The sequence below is a fragment of the Pristiophorus japonicus genome, chromosome 2, assembly GCF_044704955.1.
Source record: "Pristiophorus japonicus isolate sPriJap1 chromosome 2, sPriJap1.hap1, whole genome shotgun sequence".
Lineage (NCBI taxonomy): Eukaryota > Metazoa > Chordata > Chondrichthyes > Pristiophoridae > Pristiophorus > Pristiophorus japonicus.
In genome coordinates this window covers 84,137,036-84,161,068 of record NC_091978.1, presented here as the reverse complement: position 1 = coordinate 84,161,068, position 24,033 = coordinate 84,137,036, and the positions used below count along the sequence as shown (strand labels likewise).

General features: G+C 43.7%; 1 protein-coding gene across 3 annotated transcripts in view; it reads left to right on the top strand.

Moving 5' to 3' along the window:
• kiaa1328 (KIAA1328 ortholog) overlaps positions 1-24,033 on the top strand; it is a 358,800-nt gene that overhangs the window by 133,577 nt on the left and 201,190 nt on the right. For all 3 annotated transcript variants that reach the window (XM_070868047.1, XM_070868053.1, XM_070868042.1), the window contains one exon: positions 5,649-5,767. In XM_070868047.1, the coding sequence (XP_070724148.1) occupies positions 5,649-5,767 (119 nt within the window). The remainder of the gene's footprint in view (positions 1-5,648; positions 5,768-24,033) is intronic.

Below are 24,033 nucleotides of genomic sequence, written 5' to 3'. Positions count from 1 at the left end.
TTTGCCTTTCTGATTATTTGTTGTACCTACATACTAACTTTTTGTGTTTCATGCACAAGGACCCCCAGGTCCCTCTGTGCTGCAGCACTTCGCAATTTTTCTCCATTTACCGTATATACTCGCGTATCATGCGACTTTTGAAGACCTAAATTGTAACCTAAATTTGGGGGGTAGCATGATACGCGAGATACAAAATTTGCGGGTGTGAAGTGCTGGCCAAGATTAGGCTGTTAAGCTGTTAAGCAGACCGTATCCATTTACGGTAAGTCAAATAGTACATATGTATATCAAATAAAGATGATTTTGATAAAACTGCTGTTTTACTTGCTGATACACACGTAATGTTTACGCTTTCCAAATCAGCTGAGAGGCTAACTACCAAAGGAAAACAGAAACGATTCTTAATGAAACTTATATTTATTTTTGGACATAATGAAATATAAAACAGGAATACATATGTAGGTTAATTAACATTTAATAAAATAAAAACACTATTAAAACAAACTATTACAGGTAAACTAAAATCCTTCAAATTCGCTTTCATTGTTATCAGTGTCATCATCAAATAAAGCTTGGAATTCTTCTTCATCGAGGCAGTCGTCATACTGATCATCTTCCAAGTCTTCAATATTTTCATCCTCTTCTCCTGCATCTTCGAATAAAGCATCATCTTCACTTCCATCCAAAGCATTTGCTATTCCACATTTTTTAAATGCTTTAACAATCAAATCTCCATCTATCTCAGCCCATGCTTCTTTTACCCACAAACACAGTAGAGGCAAATCCGGAGCCTTCATATTCCCTCCCTTCGTAAATGATTTCTCTCCTTCCATCATCCAGTCATTCCATTTCTTTCTTATATTGTCTTTAAATGGCTTATTAATGGATACGTCAAGTGGCTGAACGACGCTAGTCAAGCCAGCTGGAATGATTGCTATATCGGTGTTCGATTCGCGAACAGCTTTCACAACAGAATCCACTCGATGTGACCTAAACATATCCCACACAAGTAAACTTTTTTGGCGTCGTAAACCACCTGCTCTTGATTCCCAAACTCTCTTCAGCCAAATCTTGCAGCCATTATCGTTCATCCATCCTTTTTCATGGACATGGACAATGATACCATTTGGAAGTTTTAGTTTGGGCATTAATTTCCGTTTAAAGATAACCATTGGAGGAAGTTTCGTCCCATCTGCCATACACGTTAGTACAACCGTAAAATGTGTCTTTTCATGCCCTGTAGTTTTGATAAATATACTTTTCTCGCCGACTTTATTAACGGTTGAGTTTGATGGCATATCAAAATTCACGGGTGTCTCATCCATGTTTCCAATGCACGATAACTTATAGCTGTTAGCTTTGCGATGTTTGATTACAAATGTTTGAAAACTAGTCACTTTTTCTTCTAATTCTTTTGGGAGTTTCTGTGCAATTTTTGTTTTTCTTCTTAACACAAAGTCATGTCTTTTCATGAACCACGTACACCATCCAGGACTTGCAGTAAACACACGAATGCCCATTTTTCTTGCTTCTCGTAAAGCATAAAGTCTTATTTTAGATCGTGTTATAATATAACCATTTTCTCGATTTTCGGACACCCACTTTGATACTTTATCTTCTAAATGCGGCCAATGACATTTCGACCCACGATTTGCGCATTTATAGGAAGGAGTTTCCTTCAATTTTTCTTTTTGTTTTCTCCAGTTTCGGACACAGCTTTCTCCGACACCAAACAGCTTTGCAGCTTTAACGTTGTTGCTTTGTTCCGCTTCGGCAACAACTTGCAGCTTAAATTTGGCAGTATATTTCTTCGCAGATCTTTTCTCCATAGTGGCTAAGGGTAGAATGCAAAACAGCTGTTTCTCATTCGGTTGTTTACGGCGGAAGAGTCGTTTCATGATTCGGTTGTTAAGGTCTGTATTCGATCTTTGTTATGTGTTAGGGTACTTGTTACGTGTTGGGTACTTGTTAAACTTGTTTGAAAGCCTAGCCTAGTGTCATCTGGTATCTCAAAAAAGTGACTCGCATGATACATAAGATATATGATAAAATCATGTTTTGGGGACGAAAATTTAGGGGTCGCATGATACGTGAGATCGTAGGATACGCGAGTATATACGGTAAATTATAATTTGCTTTTCTATTTTTTTTCTGTCAAAGTGGATAACCTCACATTTTCCCACATACTCCATCTGCCAAATTTTTGCCCATTCACTTAGCCTGTCTTAGATCCCTTTGTGCTTTCCCACCCATCTTTGTATCATCAACAAACTTGGCTACATTACTCTCAGTCCCTTCATCCAAGTCATTAATATAGATTGTAAATGGTTGAGGCTCCAGCACCCCACTAGTTACTGTTTGCCAACTGGAAAGTGATCCATTTATCCCGACTCTCTGTTTTCTATTAGTTAGCCAATTCTCTATCCATGCAAATATATTACTCCCCAACCCCATGAACTTTTATCTTGTGCAATAAACTTTTATGTGGCACCTTATCGAATGCCTTCTGGAAATCCAAATACACCACATCCACTGGTTGTCCCTTATCCACCCTGCTCGTTACATCCTCAAAGAACTCTAGCAAATATGTCAAACATGATTTCCCTTTCATAAAACCATGCTGACTATGCTTGATTGACTTATGCTTTTCCAAATGTCCTGCTACTGCTTCCTTAATAATGATAATGAACTCCAGCATTTTCCCAATGACAGATGTTAGGCTAACTTGTCTATAGTTTCCTGTTTTCTGTCTGCTTCCTTTTTTACATAGGGCCGTTACATTTGCGGTTTTCCAATCCGCTGGGACCTCCCCAGAATCCAGGGAATTTTGGTAGATTGCAACTATCTCTGCAGGCACTTCTCCTAAGACCCTAGGCTGTAAGCCATCAGGTCCAGGGGACTTGTCCGCTTTTAGTCCCATTAATTTATCTAGTGCTACTTTTTTAGTATAGCCCCTTGATTATCCACTATTGGAATGTTTTTAGTGTTTTCTACCATGAAGACTGATACAAAATATTCGTTCAACATCTCTGCCATTTCCCTGTTCCTCATTATTAATTGCCCAGTCTCATCTTCTAGGGGACCAACATTTATTTTAGCCACTCTTCTTTTTTATGTACCTGTAGAAACTCTTACTGTCTGTTTTTTTTATTTCGTGCTAGTTTACTGTCGACGACACCTTCCATCACTTTTCTGATGATTGAGAGTGGACTGATGGGGCGGTAATTGGCCAGATTGGATTTGTCCTGCTCTTTGTGGACAGAACATAGCTGGTCAGTTTTCCATTTTGTCAGGTAGATGCCAGTGTTATAGCTATACTGGAACAGCTTGGCTTGAAGCATTGCTAGTTCTGGAGCATACGTTTTCAGCACTACAGCTGGATTGTTGTCTGGGCCCATAGCCTTTGCTGTATTCACGGCATGCAGCTATTTCTTGATGATATGTGGAGTGAATCGAATTGGCATCTGTGATAGTTGGGACCTCAGAAGGATCATCCACTCGGCATTTCTGGCTGAAGATGGTTGCAAAAGTTTCAGCCTTGTCTTTTGCAATCACATGCTGGGCTCTGCCATCGTTGAGGATGGGGATATTCATGGAACCGTTTCCTCCTGTTAGTTGTTTAATTGTCCAGCACCATGCATGACTGGATGTGACTGGTGATCTGATCCGTTGGTTGTGGGATTGCTTAGCTCTGTACTTATGCTTATGCTTCTACTGTTTAGCATGTATTAATTACCCAGTCTCATCCTTTGTTGTAGCTTCAACAAATTGGCACCTCATTTTCAGGTAAGCCTGGTGTTGCTCCTGGCATAATCTTCTGCCATGATCATATTGAATGGCTAAATGGCCTACTCCTGCACCTATTTTCTATGTTTCTATGTTTCTATGTTTCTTCATTGAACCAGGGTTGGTCGCCTGGCTTGATACTAATGGTAGAGTGAGGGATATGCCGAGCCATGAGGTTACAGATTGTGGTGGAATACAATTCTGCTGCATTACAGTATCTCATGGATACCAATTTTTAAGCTGCGAGATCTGTTCTGAATCTATCCCATTTACATGGTGGTAGTGCCACACAGCATGATGGAGTGTGTCCTCAGTGTGAAGACGGTCTCCACAAGGACTGGGTGGCGATCAGTCCTTCCAATACTGTCATGGACAGGTACATCTGCAACAGGTAGATTGGTGAGGACAGGGTCAAGTAGGTTTTTCCCTCACATTGGTTCTCACCACCTGCCGTAAGCCCAGTCTGGCAGCTAGGTGCTTCAGGGCTCTACCAACTCGGTCAGTACCCAGAGTATAGACTGTGCCCTTGCTGCCCTCAGTGCTTCTTCCAAGTGGTGTCAACATGGAGGAGTACTGATTCGTCAGCTGAGGGAGGGCGGTAGGTGGTAATCAGCAAGAGGTTTCCTTGCCCATGCTTGTCCTGATGTCATGAGACTTCATGGTGTCTGGAGTTAATGTTGAGGACTTCCAGGGCCGCTCCCTTCCTCCTGTGTACCACTGTGCCGCTGCCTCTGGTGGTTCTGTTCTACCGGTGGGACAGGACATACCCAGGGATGGTGATGGAGGACTCTGGGACATTGGCTGAAAGGTATGATTCTGTGAATATGATGACTATGTCAGGCTGTTGCTTGATTAGTCTGTGGGACAGCTCTCTCAATTTTGGCACAATTCCCCAGATGTTCGTGAGGAGGACTTTGCAGGGTTGACTGGGCTGGGGTTTCCTTTGTTGTGTCTGAAGCTGATGCTAAGTGGTCCATCCAGTTTGATTCTTCTAATTTTTTGATAGAACTGAATTATTTGCCAGGCCATTTCATAGGGCAGTTAAGAGTCAACCACATTACTGTGGGTCTGAAGTCATATATTGGCCAGACCGGGTAAGGACAGCAGGCTTCCTTCTCTAAAGGACATTTGTGAACCAGTTGGGTTTTTACAACAATCATAGTCACCATTACTGACACTTGTTTTTTATTCCAGATCTATTTAATTAACTGAATTCAAATTCACAAACTGTCATGGTGGAACTCAGATGTCCAGGCTTCTGGACTACTAGTGCAGTAACCTAACCACTATGCTACCGTACCTTCAGTATTTCCTCTGACATATTCTAGTTACTTTTTTTCTCTCAATGCAAACAAATGTTTAAATTTAAAAACTATTTGTTCATCATATAAATGGAACACTGCACGAATTGTGTTGTGCTACTATATTTAAAATGTGTGGACCAACATGGCATAGTTCATGTGTTTTGCAACTGGGAGTCACATGCTATCCTCTATGTTACATTTAGCAAAATGTAAAATAAAATGCAACATAAAAACACTTCCTGGCTGTCAGTTCGCAATTTATTTTCATTTTAAACTCATCATGTCTTGGAAATCACTGTATAGATGAAATTATGTTTTCTAAATCAGTATAAAATTCCTTAAAGCATTCAAAATTTATACACCTGCCAAGTTTGTGTACTGTGATTTGCAAAACCATTTTATGCTGGATAAAGCTTCTGCCCTCATGAGCGTTTCTTTTCCGTTTGGAGAGGAAAATAGTTTCTTTGTAATGTCTCATCGTTGAAATTACATTGAGTAAAATTTTCAGTGCTTTATTTTTCCTCCCCAGTATGTTATTTTCTTTGACCCAATTCATACCCTTGCAGCAGCAGTATAAAAAATGCCAAGAACTCTTGAGTGTTTATCAGAATTATCTGTCTGAACAGAAAGAGAAACTGAATCAGTCCATGCCCGAGTACAGCAACACTAAGCAAAAGGTAAGTCTGAAACTTCCCAATTTGATATGATGGAATTATTGTGAACTGAAGAGCTAGATATACATTACCACTTGCAGAAGATTAACTTTGATTAAATTCATGTCAGGTTGATGAGCATTCTGATTGAGCCCCTTTTGGAAATGACCTGAGAATGGTGAGATATTATGTTATGTTTTACCATACTAGACTCAGCTGCAGGTTGAGAAAGTATCAGGAAGTGTTATCCCAGATTGCTCTGAGGCCTGAAAGCAGCTTGGTTGCTCAAAGAACATTGCCCAGGAGTCAGGAGAAAATAAATGATCTTCTAATGTTAACAAAAGACATCCTCATTAAGACTCTCTCTTTTGGTAAAACATAATTGATATTAGAGTTCCTACGTGTAACTGTAATTGTAGCTCCAAAATGATGAGTAATTCATACTAGACTTTATGGAATTGGTGTGGGAGATCTGGTGGACTTAATGGAATTGGTGTGGTGCACAGCTTTGCCAGTACAGGTTGGACCTCTCTGGTCCGGCACCCTCGAGACCTGACCAGTGCCGGAACAGAGAATTTTCTGAACCACGGAAGGTCATGCCGACCCTGTTGACAGCGCCCGGGCTCCTGAATGTCTCTGCCACGCTCCGGCTCCGGCTCAGGCTGCGAAACTCGGGCATCGCTCTCTCTCTCTCTCTCTCTCTCTCTCTGCAGCAATGAACACTGAGAGCCAGTAAGCGCGGGAAACCAGAACGCCACCCACGCAAAGCGGCAGTTGCGCACTGATCACTGAGAGCCAGGAAGCATGGGATGTCGATGCCGAAGCCGAACCATGGATGTTTCCTGACCAGAGAATCCCGGACCAGAGAGGTCCAACCTATATCAGAAATCGCAGCAGAAGTATTATTTTCTTTTTTGAGGAATATTAAGCAAAACAAATAAACTTCGCATAAATATTGGGGAAATTTACATTCAGGCTTCAGGGATGCTTACTTAAATTGAAATCCTAGTTTAAGGGTGCAAGACTTGTATATACCATGTAAAATGATCTAAGTTTTATTACATTTGCTTAACCACAAAATATGTATATTGAATCACACATCAAAATACATTCTTCCACAGGCCAAATATATTATTCTTCTGATCCGTTTGCTATGGCATGTTGCATTTGTGGCGTGCCACAAAGCAGATAGAGTGATTTAATGTGGCAGCAGCACTAATACTGTTTTATTGCTTTAAAGACGGGGAGACCAGAAAACTGCACAATATTCCTCCAATTGAGTACAATACCAATTTTATACATAAGTCTGTCACACTTCAGGTGTCACACATGTAGGCTTCTGTGCCACATTTTTAAAGAAACTAAACAAGAGAAAGGCAGTCATTTCCTGCTGGTTTTATCTGACCTGGAGGAGCTGGGGATTTACAGGCTGCTCAGATCTTTATGGAAACTTTCATAGGAACAAAACAATGCTCTCTACTTGTCCTCAGATTTGCCTAAAAGCTAAATTTCTTCAAAAAGAGACTTCAACTTAAACTTAAAATGGAGGGGATTCAATGTGGAACCAGGGAATCGATGAGAAACTGGCTAAAGGGTAGGAAACAGTTGGTACTTGGAGGAGTGATGTCAAGGTGTGAGACAGTACGAATGTAATGAATAGTATAGAAAAGGTGAATATAGAACTAAAGACTTAACTGTGAAGCAAGACAAGGGGGCACAGTAAACTAGCAAAAGGCAATTTAGAGTTGATGTCTCAAGTTCTTCACTCACATGAAATGGACTTCTATTTGGGGTACTGAATTATTTAAGCAACTTGGTAAAATGAAAACGTGACTGGGTTTGAGGGGAAATGTTGGGTCTTTCTGGATGGATAAGCTGAGATGAGTGTCAGCTGTGGCACAGTGGGTAGCACTATTGCCTGTGAGTCAGACGGTTGTGGGTTCAAATCCCACTCCAGGGACTTGAGCACAAAAATCTAGGCTGACACTCCAGTGGAGTGCTGCACTGTTGGAGGTGCTGTCTTTTGGATGAGATATTAAACCGAGGCCCCGTTTGCGCTCTCAGGTGGATGTAAAATACCCCATGCCACTATTTCGATGAACAAGGCAGTATCTCCGGTGTACTGGCCAATATTTAATCCTCAATCAACATAACAAAAAACAGATTGTCTGGTCATTATCACATTGCTGTTTGTGGGAGCTTGCTGTGCGCAAATTACATAAGAACATAACAAATAGGAGCAGGAGTAGGCCATTTGGCCCCTCGAGCCAGCTCCACCATTTAATAAGATCATGGCTGATCTGATCATGGACTCTGCTCCACTTCCTTGCCCGCTCCCCATAACACTTTATTCCCTTATCTCTCAAAAATCTGCCTATCCCCGCCTTAAATATATTCAATGACCCAGCCTCCACAGCTCTCTGGAGCAGAGAATTCCATAGATTTACAACCCTCAGAGAAGAAATTCCTCCTCATCTCAGTTTTAAATGGGCGGCCCCTTATTTTGAGACTATGTCCCCTAGTTTTAGTTTCCCCTATGAGTGGAAATATCCTCTCTGCATCCACCTTGTCGAGCCCCCTCAATGGGCCCAAGTTTCCACAAGAAAAAAAACGGGCGCCCCTCCGAGCTGGGCGCCCGTTTTTCGCGCCTAAAACGGCGCCTAAAAAAATCCTCGGTAGTCTCCACCGACTTACAGGTCCTGTGGCACTCGGCGCAGCCAGCACGAGCTGTGGGGGGGGCGGAGCCAGGTCCCGGCGCTGAAAACAGTGCCGGGACCTCTGCACATGCGCGCTACAGTCGGCACGCAAGTGCAGTAGCTCCAGGCGCCGAACTGTGGGAGGGGCCCGAAGCACGCAGCCCCTAGCCCTGGCTGAATGGCCTCACTGGGGCTGCGTGAATGAGGCTCCTCCCACGGCCAGCTCCTGCTCCCCGCCCGACCAGACCCGACACTCGCTCCCCCCCCCAGCCGACCAGACCCAACCCGACACCCGCTCCGACCGACACCCGAGACCCGCTCCCTCCCCACCCGCCCGCCCCGCCCCGACCCGACACCCGCTCTCCCCCCCCCCCCCCCCGCCCCGACCCGAGACCCGCTCTCCCCCCCCGACCCGACACCCGAGACCCGCTCCCCCCCGCCCCGACAGAGACCTGAGACCCGCTCTCCCCCGAGTCCCACTCCCCGACCCGAGGCCCGCTCCCCCCCCCCTCCCCCCGACCCGATACCCGCTCCCCCCCTCCCTCTCCTCCCTCTCTCTCTCTCTCCCTCCCTCTCCTCCCTCTCTCTCTCTCCCTCTCTCTCTCCCTCCCTCCCCTCTCTCCCTCCCTCTCTCCCTCCCTCTCTCTCTCTCCCTCCCTCTCTCGCTCAGCGGCACGAACAGCTACAGAATTCTCCCTGGCTGAAGCACTTTCACATAGGTAGGAAGATGGTTTATTTAATCTTTTCTTGGCTTATAAATGTTTATTCAGGTTGGATTTATTTGTATAATATTTGTAGAAGTATAAATAAGGATTTATTGTCAAATTTAATGAGTTCCCTTCCCCCCCCACCTCGTTCTGGACGCCTAATTTGTAACCTGCGCCTGATTTTTTAATGTGTAGAACAGGTTTTTTCAGTTCTACAAAAATCTTCACTGGCACCATTCTACTTTAGTTTGGAGTACATTTTCACTGTGGAAACTTTCAAATCAGGCGTCAGTGGCCGGACACGCCCCCTTTTGAAGAAAAAATTCTGTTCTACCTGACTAGAACTGCAGAAAAAAAAATGTGGAGAATTGCGATTTCTAAAATAGTCTGTTCTCCACCAGTTGCTCCTAAAAATCAGGCGCGAATCATGTGGAAACTTGGGCCCATTATCTTATATGTTTCGATAAGATCACCTCTCATTCTTCTGAACTCCAATGAGTATAGGCTCAACCCCCTCATCTCCGGAATCAACCTAGTGAATCTTCTCTGAACTGTCTCCAATGCACAATGTAGTATACAAATCATTGGCATATATATTTTTTAAATTAATCCAAAAAAAATGTAGAAATTTGCTTTGAACAGTTTACAAGATCAGAAGATTGATACACTGGCACACTGGAATTCCAGGCAAGGTGAGGAAAGCCATTTGGCATAAATAACCACCGGATGTCTCAAGTGCATTACAGTCTATCCTTCCTTAAATACGGAGACCAAAACTGTACGCAGTACTCTAGGTATGGCCACAGCAATACCCTGTACAGTTGTAGCAGGACTTCTCTGCTTTTATACTCTTGGCAGCTGCATTTCCTACATTACAACAATGACTACACTCAAAGTACCTCATTGGCCATAATCAGGATTCTGAGTAATTGAATCTGGTACTATGTTGCTTGATTACGTAAATACAGAATTAACAGTAAATTGAAAATGGAAACAGTTGCATTTGTGTTTTTCATCCTTGGAAATGCAGTTTTTGATTTTACTTTTGTTTTTTTGTCCCGCTCTGTTCTTAAAGAAGGTAGAAGGGGAAACTTATGTTTGAAAAAAAAATCGCAGAGTTTGGTTGATACTGAATATAACCAGTCCAGTTCAGTATCCACAACTTAAAAGAATGGGAGTAAGCGAGATTTCCGACAAAGCTCATCTTCGAGTGGTCCTGTAGTTGATCTTGGCTGAGCGCCCCTCCTGAGTTTGTATTTTCTTATGTTTTTTTAACCTTTCTTAAATTGGTGATTGGGTGGGGGCAGGAGAGGGAGAGGAAAGGGAGGGGTGGAGCTGGATTGTACTTTACACTGACATTTTTTCCTTCACCGCCATCCCCCAACCACACTCATCCTTAGTATCAGGTTTAATCCTTTGTTTATCTGCTCCACTGTCAGCCATCAACCTGGGTTCTTGCTGCCTGCTGTTCAGTGATCCTGCCAGAAATGCATATGCGTTGAAATCTGAACAGGATGGGGTTGAACAGCATGCTGGCACTAATACCAAAGGGAAGGGTCACTTTTGACCATGGACTAGCACACAAATCTTTTGGAGAAGAGCAGTGAGGGAGAGAAACTGGGAGGGTGGGAAAAAGCTTTTGTATTTTTCTTATTTTGATGTTTTAACACGAGATTTTGCAATTAATCTACATTATAATAACTACCAATGCTATGATTAATAGATGATTATTGAGGAAAATAAAACCTAAGTCTTTAATGCTCCCATACATTCTTTGGCTGTGTTTAACTTGACAGTAAAAAATAAATATTTCTTTTTAAAAGAAGCAATCCAGTTTGTCACAATTGTCTGTGAAATAAGAATTAATTGTTTTTGATACAATTATGAAACCTGTAATTTAACAAAATAGACTGGGTTACAAAAGTATGAGCTGAATTTTACTAAATCTGCCATGATCGTATTATTTTGGCTTGTTTACAGTTCTATCCGAGAAATGATCACTATAAATTCTGAGCAGCTTTTAAAATAAAAGCTCTATCTATATAGCAACATAGAAACATAGGAACAGGAGTAGGCCATTCAACCACTCAATTCTGCTCCACCATTAAATAGCTGATCTGTGACCTAACTCCACGTACCTGCCTTTGGCCCATATCCATTAATACCTGTGGTTAACAGAAAGTCATCAGTCTCCGATTTAAAATTAACAATTGATCTAGCATCAATTGACATTTGTGGAAGAGAGTTCCAAACTTCTATCACCTTTTGGCCAGAATCTTACCAGACCTGCATGTGCGGGTTTGGAGGTGGGCCCGCTGTCAAAATGGCCGAGATTGACAGAGGGGCGGGATCCCACTCTGAACCCGCCTCCTTGTCAATTTCCAAAGTGTCGGGTCTGGCTGCGGTTCACACAGCCGACACCAAGCGGCGGGCCAGCCAATTAACATCATTAAGAGGTAGTTTATAGGTATTTAAAAATAATTTTACGAGGTACTTACCATTTTGCCAAGTTTTTCAGCAGTTTCTCGTCGTCGGCCTTCACGTCAGTTAAGTGTGCTGGGTTCTCAATGACTCTCTTTTGTTTTGACTAGTTGACAGCTGCAGAAGTGGCATAAAAGCTACCATTTCACAGCTGTTCACTTTCCAATCTCAGAAGTTGAAGCCTTCAGGATTTGGAAGACACTTTTGAGCTGTATGCAGTGTGGAAGTGTCTGCAGTGAACTCTCTATCACTGTCACCTCCTTGGAGCATCCTCTCTCACCATTGACACATCGCTTCTGTCATCTTAACTTCAGGTGCCATCTATTCCAGCAGCATCGGTGTCTTTGAGAAAATCTCATCTTGGTCCTCAGAATCCCACCTCGAACAGCCCCAACATCACTAAACACACCAGCAACACCACCAAACTTCTCCGTAGTCACCTGATGCAGCACAAGCATTAGCACCCGACCACATTGCTGCCCGGGACACCAGGGATAGCCCCATCATTTACATTTACTTCACTTGACGCAGTACACCCTGGCTGGCACATGATGCACCAGGTTGGTACTCCCCACATCAGCTCCATAAAGCATCCCTGCAATGACCAGGCCATTCCTTTCACACTCATCACCATTGTGGGGGGTACCCTTGTGTCTCACCATTCACTACAACTCACTAAGCCACTTCCAAAGGTTCACACACATCTGTCCAAGAACGCAAAGTGTTCAAAATAAAGATTTCAATGTTTGACAACACATTAACAGAAACCCTACATGGCTAAAAGACCCAAGTGTCTATCCTTGTGTATTTTTAGTTGGTATGATTGGGCGAGGCTGAGATGTGACTGGTGAGATGTGATAATGTAGAGAGAGAGAGAGAGATGGGTGGAGGTGCAAGGTAAGTTGATGTGAGTAAGGATGTGCAGGAGGCAAGATTGATTGGGATGTGATGTACAGCTGGATGAGGTTGAGTGTGGCTTTGCAGTAACGTTTCGTGATCTACTGAGATTATTGAAAGATTTGCACCACTGCAGCCTGATTCCCCTGACCACATCCCTGCTTGTGCCCTCCTGTGCAATGTGCAACCAGGCTGCGTTGGTGTCCTGGAGAGACTTCTTCCGCCCATGGGAAGGGGAGAGAACCCCTTTGCGTGCTGTGTCTCTCTCCAATAAGCATCTGGAGTGTGTCATGGGAGAGCCTGGGTACAGCCGTGCAGTGCTTGTCAGTGTTTGCAATACCTCTGCTGCAGAACACTGACAGAACAACTGTCAAAATCAATGTGGCCATGGTCCCTTTAAAGAAACTGGCTGATGACACATCATCAAATGACGTCATCAGACCCGTTTCCTTTTAATTGGCCAGGAATCTCGCAAAGCGAGCTTAACAAGCCCCATCAACAGAAGATTCTTCATTCAGTGTGGGCTAGAGCGTGGAGCGCCTTCGCCACCCGCCACATACCCCGGCTGTCCCAGTCTAGCCACGGTTGGTGATATCGCGGCCTTTGTGTGTAGAAGTGTTTCCGACTTTCACTTCTAAACGGTCTAGCTCTAATTTTTAGTCTATGCCCTCTAGTACTAGAATCCCCAACCAGTGGAAATAGGTTTTATCTACCCTATCTGTTCCCCTTAATATCCTGAAAACTTTGATCAGATCACCCCTTAACCTTCTAAATTCTAGGGAGTACAACCCTAATTTGTGTAATCTCTCCTCCTAACTTAAATCTTGAAGTCCGGGTATCATTGTACTAAACCTACGCTACACTCCCTCCAAGGACAATATATCCTTCCTAAGGTGTGGTGTCCAGAACTGCTCACAGTACTCCAGGTGTGGTCTAACCAGGGCTTTGTATAGCTGCAGTATAACATCTACCCCCTTGTATTCTAGTCCCCTAGATATAAAAGCCAGCATCCTATTAGCCTTTTTGATTATTTTCTGTACCTGTTCATGACATTTTAATGATCTATGTACCTGGACCCTCAAGTATCTTTGGATCTCCACTGTTTTTAGCCTTTCACCATATAGAAAGTACCCTGTTCTATCCTTTTTAGGGCCAAAGTGGATGACCTCATATTTGCCTATATTTAAATCCATTTGCCACAGTTTTGCCCATTCACTGAATCTATCAATATCCCTTTATAATTTTATGCTTCCACCTACAATGTCACCTATCTTTGTGTCGTCTGCAAATTTGGATAAATGGCTTTCTATGCCATCATCTAAGTAATTAATAAATACTGTGAATAGTTGAGGCCACAACATAGATCCCTGCAGGACACCACTAGTCACCTCGTGCCAATTAGAGTACCTACCCATTATCCCTACTGCCTGTCTCCTGCCGCTCAGCCAATTTCCTAACTAGGTCAATAATTTGCCCTCAATTCCGTGGGCTTCCACCTGAGTTAACAGTCTCTTATGTGGGACTTTATCAAATGTCTTCTGGATGTCCATAATAATAACACCCATAGACATTCCCCTGTCCACTACTTTAATCACTTCCTCATAAAATTCAATCAGGCTTGCCTTTCATGCGTCAGTTACCTTTCATACCTCCAGTGCACCAGTGCAGCCTTTGGTCGCCTGAGGAAGAGAGTGTTCGAAGACCAGGACCTCAAATCTGGCACCAAGCTTATGGTCTACAGGACTGTAGTGTACCCGCCCTGCTGGCTCTCTGATCAATTGAAAATGTTCGAGATGTTCAGTCACCCTATCCTTAATTATAGACTCTAGCAATTTCCCGACAACAACATGTTGGGCTAACTGGTCTATAATTCCTTGGTTTCCCTCTCTCACCATTTTTAAATAGCAGAGTGATGTGTGCAATTTTTTAATCTAAAGGAATGGTTCTTGAATCAAGAGCACCTAAAAATGAGGTGCCAGCTAAGGCTGCAACACAGGACTACATGCAGAGCTAAGCGATCCTACAATCAACGTATCAAATCAAAGCACTGCAGTCCTGCTCCATCCATTCGTAAACCGTTGTGGCCATTAAACAACTAATGGGAAGAGGAGGCCCCGTGAATGTCCCCATCCTCAATGATGGAAGAGCCCAGCACGTGAGTGCAAAAGACAAATCCGAAGTGTTTGCAACCATCTTCAGCCTGAACTGCCGAGTGGATGAGCCACATCGGCCTCCTTCTGTGGTCCCCACCATTACAGAAGCCAGTCATCAGCCAATTTAATTCACACCACATGATATCAAGGAATGGCTGAGAGCATTGGATACAGCAAAGGCTATGGGTCCTGACAACATCCTGGCTGTGGTGCTGAAGACTTGTGCTCCATAAGTAGCCGTGCCATTAGCCAAGATGTTCCAACACTGCTACAACACTGGCATCGATCCGACAACATGGAAAATTGTCCCGATATGGCCTCTACACAAAAAGCAGGTCAAATCCAATCCATCCAATTGCTGCCCCATCAGTCTACTCTCAACCATCAGAAAAGTGATGGAAGGTGTCGTCGACAGTGCTATCAAGCGGCACTTATTCACCAATAACCTGCTCACCGATGCCCAGTTCCACAAGAACCACTCAACTCCAGACCTCATTACAGCCTTGGTCTAAACATCTATAGATATGTGAAGAGAAAAAGATTAGTGAAGACAAACGTAGGTCCCTTGCAGTCGGATTCAGGTGAATTTATAATGGGGAACAAAGAAATGGCAGACCAACTGAACAAATACTTTAGTTCTGTCTTCATGAAGGAAGACACAAATAACCTTCCGGAAGTACTAGGGGACCAAGGGTCTAGTGAGAAGGAGGAACTGAAGGATACCCTTATTAGGCGGGAAATTGTGTTAGGGAAATTGATGGGATTGAAGACCGATAAATCCCCGGGGCCTGATAGTCTGCATCCCAGCGTACTTAAGGAAGTGGCCATAGAAGTCTATCGACTCGGGATCAGTTTCTATGGACTGGAGAGTAGCTAATGTAACACCACTTTTCAAAAAGGGAGGGAGAGAGAAAGCGGGTAATTATAGACCGGTCAGCCTGACATCAGTGGTGGGGAAAATGTTGGAATCAATTATTAAGGATGAAATAGCAGCGCATTTGGAAAGCAGTGACAGGATCAGTCCAAGTCATAATGGATTTAAGAAGGGGAAATCATGCTTGATAAATCTTCTGAAATTTTTTGAGGATGTAACTAGTAGAGTGAACAAGGAAGAACCAGTGGATGTGGTATATTTGGACTTTCAAAAGGTCCCACACAAGAGATTGGTGTGCAAAATCAAAGCACATGGTATTGGGGGTAATATACTGACGTGGATAGAGAACTGGTTGGCAGACAGGAAGCAGAGAGTCAGGATAAATGGGTTCTTTTTAGAATGGCAGGCAGTGACTAGTGGAGTGCCGCAGGGCTCAGTGTTGGGACCCCAGCTCTTTACAATATACATCAATGATTTGGATGAAGGAATTGAATGTAATATATCCAAGTTTGCAGATGTTACTAAACTGGGTGGCGGTGTGAGCTGTGAGGAGGATGCTAAGAGGCTGCAAGGTGACTTAAGCAGGTTAGGTGAGTGGGCAAATGCATGGCAGATGCAGTATAATGTGGATAAATGTGAGGTTATCCACTTTGGGGGCAGAAACGCAAAGACAGAATATTATCTGAATGGTGGCAGATTAGGAAAAGGGGAGGTGCAACGAGACCTGGGTGTCATGGTTCATCAGTCATTGAAAGTTGGCATACATGTCCAGCAGGCGGTAAAGAAGGCAAATGGTCTGTTGGCCTTCATAGCTAGGGGATTTGAGTATAGGAACAGGGAGGTCTTACTGCAGTTGTACAGGGCCTCGGTGAGGCCTCATCTGGAATATTGTGTTCAGTTTTTGTCTCTTAAGCTGAGGAAGGATGTTCTTGCTGTTGAGGGAGTGCAGCGACGGTCCACCAGACTGATTCCCGGGATGGCAGGACTGACATAGGAGGAGAGACTGGATCAACTGGGCCTTTATACATATTAACATACAAGATTCTGACGGGACGGGACAGGTTAGATGCGGGTAGATTGTTCCCGATGTTGGGGAAGTCCAGAACCAGGGGACACAGTCTTAGGATAAGGGGTAGGCCATTTAGGACTGAGATGAGGAGAAACTTCTTCACTCAGAGAGTTGTTAATCTGTGGAATTCCCTGCAGCAGAGAGTTGTTGATGCCAGTTCATTGGATATATTCAAGAGGGAGTTAGATATGGCCCTTACTAAGGGGATCAAGGGGTATGGAGAGAAAACAGGAAAGGAGTATTGAGAGAATGATCAGCCATGATCTTATTGAATGGTGGTGCAGACTCGAAGGGCCGAATGGCCTACTCCACCTATTTTCTATGTTTCTATGGAAAAAAGAGTTGAATTGTAGAGGTGAGGTGAATGTGACTGCCCTTGACATCAAGGCAGCATTTGACCAAGACTGTGGCACCAAAAACTGAAGTCAGGGGGAATACTCTCCACTGGCTGGAGTCATCCCCAGCATCGAAGCACTGACCACGCTCAACCAACTCCGTTGGGTGGGCCATATCGTCGGCATACCCGACACGAGACTCCCTAAGCAATTGCTCTACTTGGAACTCCTACATGGCAAGCGAGCCCCAGGTAGGCAGAGGAAATGCTTCAAGGACACCCTCAAAGCCTCCTCGATAAAATATAACATCTCCACCAGCACCTGGGAATCCCTGGCCCAAGACCGCCCAAAGTGGAGGAAGAGCATCCGGGAGGGTGCTGAGCACCTCGAATCCTGTCGCCGAGATGGGTGTGTGCGGCAAACCAATTGCCCCACCCACCCTTTCCTTCAACCACTGTCTGATCCAATTGTGACAGAGACAGTAGTTCCGCATTGGACTGTACACCTGAGAACTCACTCCTGAGGACTGCCTATGATGATGATGATCTAGCACAAAGGAAGATGATTATAGTTGTTGGAGGTCAATCATCACAGTCCCAGGACATCGCTGTATGAGTTCCTCAGGACAGTGTCCTAGGCCCAACCATCTTTAACAGCTCCTTCAATGCCCTTCCCTCCATCATAAGGTCAGAAGTGGGGATGTTCCCTGATGACTGCACAATGTTCAGTGCCATACGCAACTCCTCAGATAATGAAGCAGTCCATGCCTACATGCAGCAAGACCTGGACAACATTCAGGCTTGGGCTGATAAGTAATGAATAACATTCGTGCCACACAAGTGCCAGGCAATGACTATCTCCAACAAGCGAGAGTCTAACCTCCATCCCTTGACATTCAGCGGCATTATCATAGCCCACCATCAACATCCTGGGGGTCACCATTGACCAAAAACTTAATTGGATCAGCTACATAAATACTGTGGCAACAAGAGCAGGACAGAGGCTGGGTATTCTGCGGCGAGTGTCTCACCTCCTGACTCCCCAAAGTTTTTCCACCATCTACAAGGCACAAGTCAGGAGTGTGATGGAATACTCTCCACCTGCCTGGTTGAGTGCTGCTCCAACACTCAAGAAGCTCAATTGGCACCACATCCACCACCTTAAAAATTCACTCCGTCAACCACTGGCAAGATATATTGCAGCAACTTGCCAAGGCTTCCTCAGCAGCACCTCCCAAACCCGCGACCTCTACCACCGAGGAGGACCAGGGCAGAAGGCACAGGGGAATACCATCATCTGCAAGTTCCCCTAAAAGTTGCACACCATCCTGACGGCTCACCACCACCACCACCACCTCAAGGGAAATTAGGGATGCGTAATAAATGCTGGCCTTGCCAGTGTCGCCCATATCTCATGAACAAATAAAAAATAACAAAGAAAAGATTATAGTTAGGGCATCTGCAATGTGCTCCCCCTACTTCCTTTAAAACTTTAGAATGGAAACAATCTGGTCCTGAGGATTTGTCACTCTTCCGTGTCATTTTCTTCATTACTGTTATCTTACTTACATAAATTTTATTCCCTGATCCTGATTCAGTATTCGTTTCCTTGGGATTTCTGGCACGCAATCCTCTTCCTCCACTATACAGTTAATCTGGAATTCTAAAAACCATAATTGTCCGAAAATCAGACATTGTGCAGATTGTAAGAGTTGTTGTCAGGAATCTGGAAATATTTCACGAAAACCGGACTTTTAAGCTGTACTTGCCTTTCTCCAAGCATGAATCCCCAAAAATACGCAGCCTGGCGTGGCGCGGCCCGGCCTCGAGGTTGCTGTAGGGGACATAGTCTCAGAATAAGGGGTCACCCATTTAAAACTGAGATGAGGAGAAAGTTTATCTCTCAGGATTGTAAATTTGTGGAATTCTCTGCTCCAGAGAGCTGTGCATGCTGGGTCATTGAATATATTTAAGGCGGAGATAGAGAGATTTTTGAGCGATAAGGGAGTAAAGGGTTATGGGGAGCGGGCAGGGAAGTGGAGCTGAGTTCATGATCAGATCAGCCATGATATTGAATGGCGGAGCAGGCTCGAAGGGCAAAATGGCCTACTCCTCCTATTTCTTTTCTTATGGATGTAATGCTCCAAAATCCAGAAATTCACGAAAGTCGGCCCAAGGGTTTCCGGATTGGGATCGTCCGAATGTCTCCAAAATCTGGAAATACCTAAAACAAGGCCCAAGGGTTTCTGGATTTGGGATGTCGGATTGTCTCCGAAATCCGGAAATATCCAAAAATCGTCCACGAGGTTTCCGGATTCGGGCCATCGGATTTCTTCTCCGAAATCCGGAAGTACCCAAAACTTGGCCCAGGGGTTTCTGGATTCGGGACTTCAGATTTCTTCTCCAAAATCTGGAAAAACTCAAAAACCGGCATAGCCTCGTTCCCAAGTTTTGCAGTTTCAGTACATTATATCTGTAAATATTGACGCAATGTAATTAATAAACATGTCTGCCATTTCCTTATTATCATTAATAATATCACTGTTTTCAGTTTTTAAGGGGCCAACATTGCTCCTGACGACCCTGTTTTCCTAAAATAATTGAAAAAAATTGTTGATTTTGATATCCCTTGTAAGTTTCTTTTCATACTCCCTTTTTGCAGCTCTTACTGTCTGTTTTGTGACCTTTTGCTGTTCTTTGTATCATTCCCATTTGCCAAAATCTGTGCTATTTTTTGCATTTTTGTATGCTTTTTCTTTTAGTTTTATGCTGTCTCTTGCCTCTTTCGTCGTCCATGGCTATTTAGTTGGCAAATAGAGCTCTTGCCCCTCAGGTATAAATTGGTTCTGTATCGCATTCAATTCTTTTTTGAACATTTCCCACTGATCATCTGTCATTTTATCCATTAACAGATTTTCCCAGTTTACTGTGGACAGTCTCTGTCTCATCCTGTTGAAGTTGGCCTTGCCCATATCTGGAATCTTAGTAGCTGTTTCAGATTTCTCCCTTTCAAACGCTACGTTGAAATCGATCATGTTATGATCACTATTAAATAAATGTTTATGCACAATTAGGCTATTAACTAAATCTGGCTCATTATTCATTCCTAAATCTAATATGACATGCCCTCTTGTTGCCTCTAGGACACACTGTTGTAGAAAACTATTCCGGACACACACAAGAAATTCATTTCCTTTCTGACAGGTGCTCGTCTGCTTATCCCAATCTATATGAAAATTAAAATCCCCCATTAAAACCACTCTGCTTTTGTTACAGGCTTGTCTAATCTAGCACTTCACAGCTACTACCAGGGAGCCTATACACAACTCCCACTACAGTCTTAAATCCGTTCCTATTTCCTAATTCTACCCATAAAGTCTGCTTACCTCTCGTTATATCCTCGCTTATCATTGAAGTGATTTGATCCTTAATCACTAAAGCTAGTCCTCCCCCTCTGCCATTTTCCCTATTTTTCCTGTAGTTCCCAGTTCTGACTGTCTTGCAGCCATACCTCAGTAATGGCTACCATGTCATACCCTCCACTTTGAATTTTTTTAATTTGTTCATGGGATGTGGGCGTTGCTGGCAAGGCCAGCATATATTACCCATCTCTAATTGCCCTTGAGAAGGTAGTGGTGAGCCGCCGCCTTGAACCGCTGCAGTCCGTGTGGTGAAGATACTCCCACAGTGCCGTTAGGAAGGCAGTCCCAGGGTTTTGACCCAGCGACGATGAAGGAACGGCGATATACTTCCAAGACAGGATGGTGTGTGACTTGGAGGGGAATGTGGAGATTGTGGTGTTCCCATGCATCTGCCACCCTTGTCCTTCTAGGTGGTAGAGGTCACGGGTTTGGGAGATGCTGCCGAAGAAGCCTTGACGAATTACTGCAGTGCATCTTATAGATGGTGCACACTGTAATCACGGTACATCGGTGATGGAGGGAGTGAATGTTTAAGGTCGTGGATGGGGTGCCAATCAAGTGGGCTGCTTTGTCCTGGATGGTGTGGAGCGTCTTGAGTGTTGGAGCTATACTCAACCAGGCAAGTGGAGAGTATTCCATCACACTCCTGACTTGTGCCTTGTAGATGGTGGAAAGGCTTTGGGGAGGCACTCGCCGCAGAATACCCAGCCTCTGATCTGCTCTTGTTGCCACGGTATTTATGTGGCTGGTCCAGTTAAGTTTCTGGTCAATGGTGACCCCCAAGATGTTGATGGTGGGGGATTTGGCGATGGTAATTCCGTTGAATGCTATGGGGCAGTGGTGAGAACTGCGCCTGCAGTTCATTCAATTTATTCCTTGTACTCCGTGCGTTTGTACAAAGAACGTTTATTTGGACCACGCACCCCAGCCTGTCCTTCAGCTCTAATGTTTTTCTCACTTGTTTCTTATTTCTCTCAACTGGTTTAATCACTTTACATCTTTTAGTTTTCACTCTACATGCAGTGCCTAAAGCACAATTTCTGACTGTTACTCTACTCTCTTCCCTTTTTGTTTTTGAACTACTATTTTTACTTCCATTTCCACCTGAGACCCCCCCCCCTCCCTCATTTACTACTTTAAAGTCCCTGTGACTGCCCTATATATCCTTTCCGCTAGGACACAGATCCTCCGATAGAGCCATTCCCAAATATGTATTTTAGCAAATTACTTTTTGATAGCTTTTCTGCCCTATTCATTTATTTAGTATTGAGCAGGTTACACTTTGTGTGGCCAGTATTTTTGATGTGCAGGGAATACTGACCATATGTCACCTTTGTAACTGAGCTGTCCCTCTAGTCCCATTCATATGGGGTACTGTTCCAACTGCGCTTCATTTAAGTCAGTCGATATTTTTTCTAAAATGTTAGTTAACAAGTATCACAGCTCTAATTAGAAAAAGATCCCTTTTGCATACAAAAAACATAGAACTGTAACATAGAGAAACATAGAAAATAGGTGCAGGAGTAAGCCATTCGGCCCTTCCAGGCTGCAACACCATTCAATAAGATCATTCACCTCAGTACCCATTTCCTGCTTTCTCTCCATAACCCTTGATCCTTTTAGCCGTAAGGGCCATATCTAACTCCCTCTTGAATATATCCAACGAACTGGCATCAACAGCTCTCTGTGGTAGAGAATTCCACAGGTTAACAACTCTCTGAGTGAAGAAGTTTCTCCTCATCTCGGTCCTAAATGATTTATCCCTTATCCTTAGACTGACCCCTGGTTCTGGACTCCCCCAACATCGGGAACATTCTTCCTGCATCTAACCTGTCCAGTCCCGTCAGAATTTTATATGTTTCTATGAGATCCCCTCTCATCCTTCTAAACTCCAGTGAATACAGGCCCAGTTGATCCAGTCTTTCCTCATATGTCAGTCCTGCCATCCCGGGAATCAATCTGCTGAACCTTCGCTGCACTCCCTCATAGCAAGAACGTCCTTTCTCAGATTAGGAGACCAAAACTGAACACAATATTCAAGGTGAGGCTCAACTAAGGCCCTGTACAACTGCAGTAAGACCTCCCTGCTCCTATACTCAAATCCCCTAGCTATGAAGGCCAACATGCTATTTGCCGCCTTCACCGCCTGCTGCACCTGCATGCCAACCTTCAATGACTGATGTACTATGACACCCAGGTCTCGTTGCACCCCCTCTTTTCCTAATCTGCTGCCATTCAGATAATAATCTGCCTTCATGTTTTTGCCACCAAAGTGGATAACCTCACATTTATCCACATTACACTGCATCTGCCAAGCATTTGCCCACTCACCTGACCTGTCCAAGTCACCCTGCAGCCTCTTAGCATTCTCCTCACAGCTCACACCGCCACCCAGCTTAGTGTCATCTGCAAACTTGGAGATATTACTTTCAATTCCTTCATCTAAATCATTGATGTATATTGTAAATAGCTGGGGTCCCAGCACTGAGCCCTGCGGCACCCCACTAGTCACTGCCTGCCATTCTGAAAAGGATCTGTTTATCCCGACTCTCTGCTTCCTGTCTGCCAACCAGTTCTCTATCCACGTCAATACATTACCCCCAATACCCATGTGCTTTAATTTTGCACACCAATCTCTTGTGTGGGACCTTGTCAAAAGCCTTAAATTGCTTTAAGCCTTAAAGTAACATAAATTGCTAACCACGTAGAGCTTAATGGTAATCTAAAAGTGCATAAAGTTTACAACAAAAGCAAAATAGACTTGATTTGTTACACTGGTTCAGCAGCCTGTCTAGTCGACTCAATTCATATAGGGATAAATGATGTGCTTTAGTTTATCTTGTAGCTGTTACTTAAGTGGACAAAAGGTGATTTCTTCCATTATGTTAACTACATTTTTTATATTGGTAACCTTAATCAACAGGAATATAAAAGCTCATCAGTGTTACTCAGATGAGGTGCTTGAATAGCCATGGATATAATCTCAGTATAAGAGGGTAGTGACTTTGTGTGATACTATGTAAACTTCATTTTGCTTTTAATCTTTACCAATAGGAACAAAATCTTGTAAAATCGATATTTCATGTGATCACTATTATCAGATGACAGAAAGAGAAAAATTGCCTCTTGAGGTTCAATTCAGATTGTTTGAGGTTCAATTAAGCTCTTTCAGTTTCCTATGTAATGAGCTTTAATGATTCTTAACCAAGCTGCAACTGGTTGTATTGGCCTTTAACATTTTTATTGCCTCCATTTATTTGAGCTATCACTGAAGGCTGAGGAGAACGTGACTACCAGCTTATTTAAGCTAAAGGAAGATCAACTATGACTAATTTAGATGAACTCCTTGTGTAGACATTGGATTTTGTAGAACCTTTTATATATTAATACTTAATCATAGAATCATAGAAACTTACAGAAAAAGTGGCAATGTTATATTTTTAAAAGTTTTAAATGAACATAAAAGCTTCTCTGATGGCTCGTGAGCTTGTCCAGAAAACGGCTGAGCTGCTCAGACCACGAAGGCCTTAATTTTGAGCCGCAGTCTGTAAGAACATAAGAATTAGGAGCAGGAGTCGGCCTTATGGCCTTCGAGCCTGCTCCGCCAGTCAGTAAGGTCATGGCTGATCTTCGACCTCAACCCCACTCTTTCCCCCC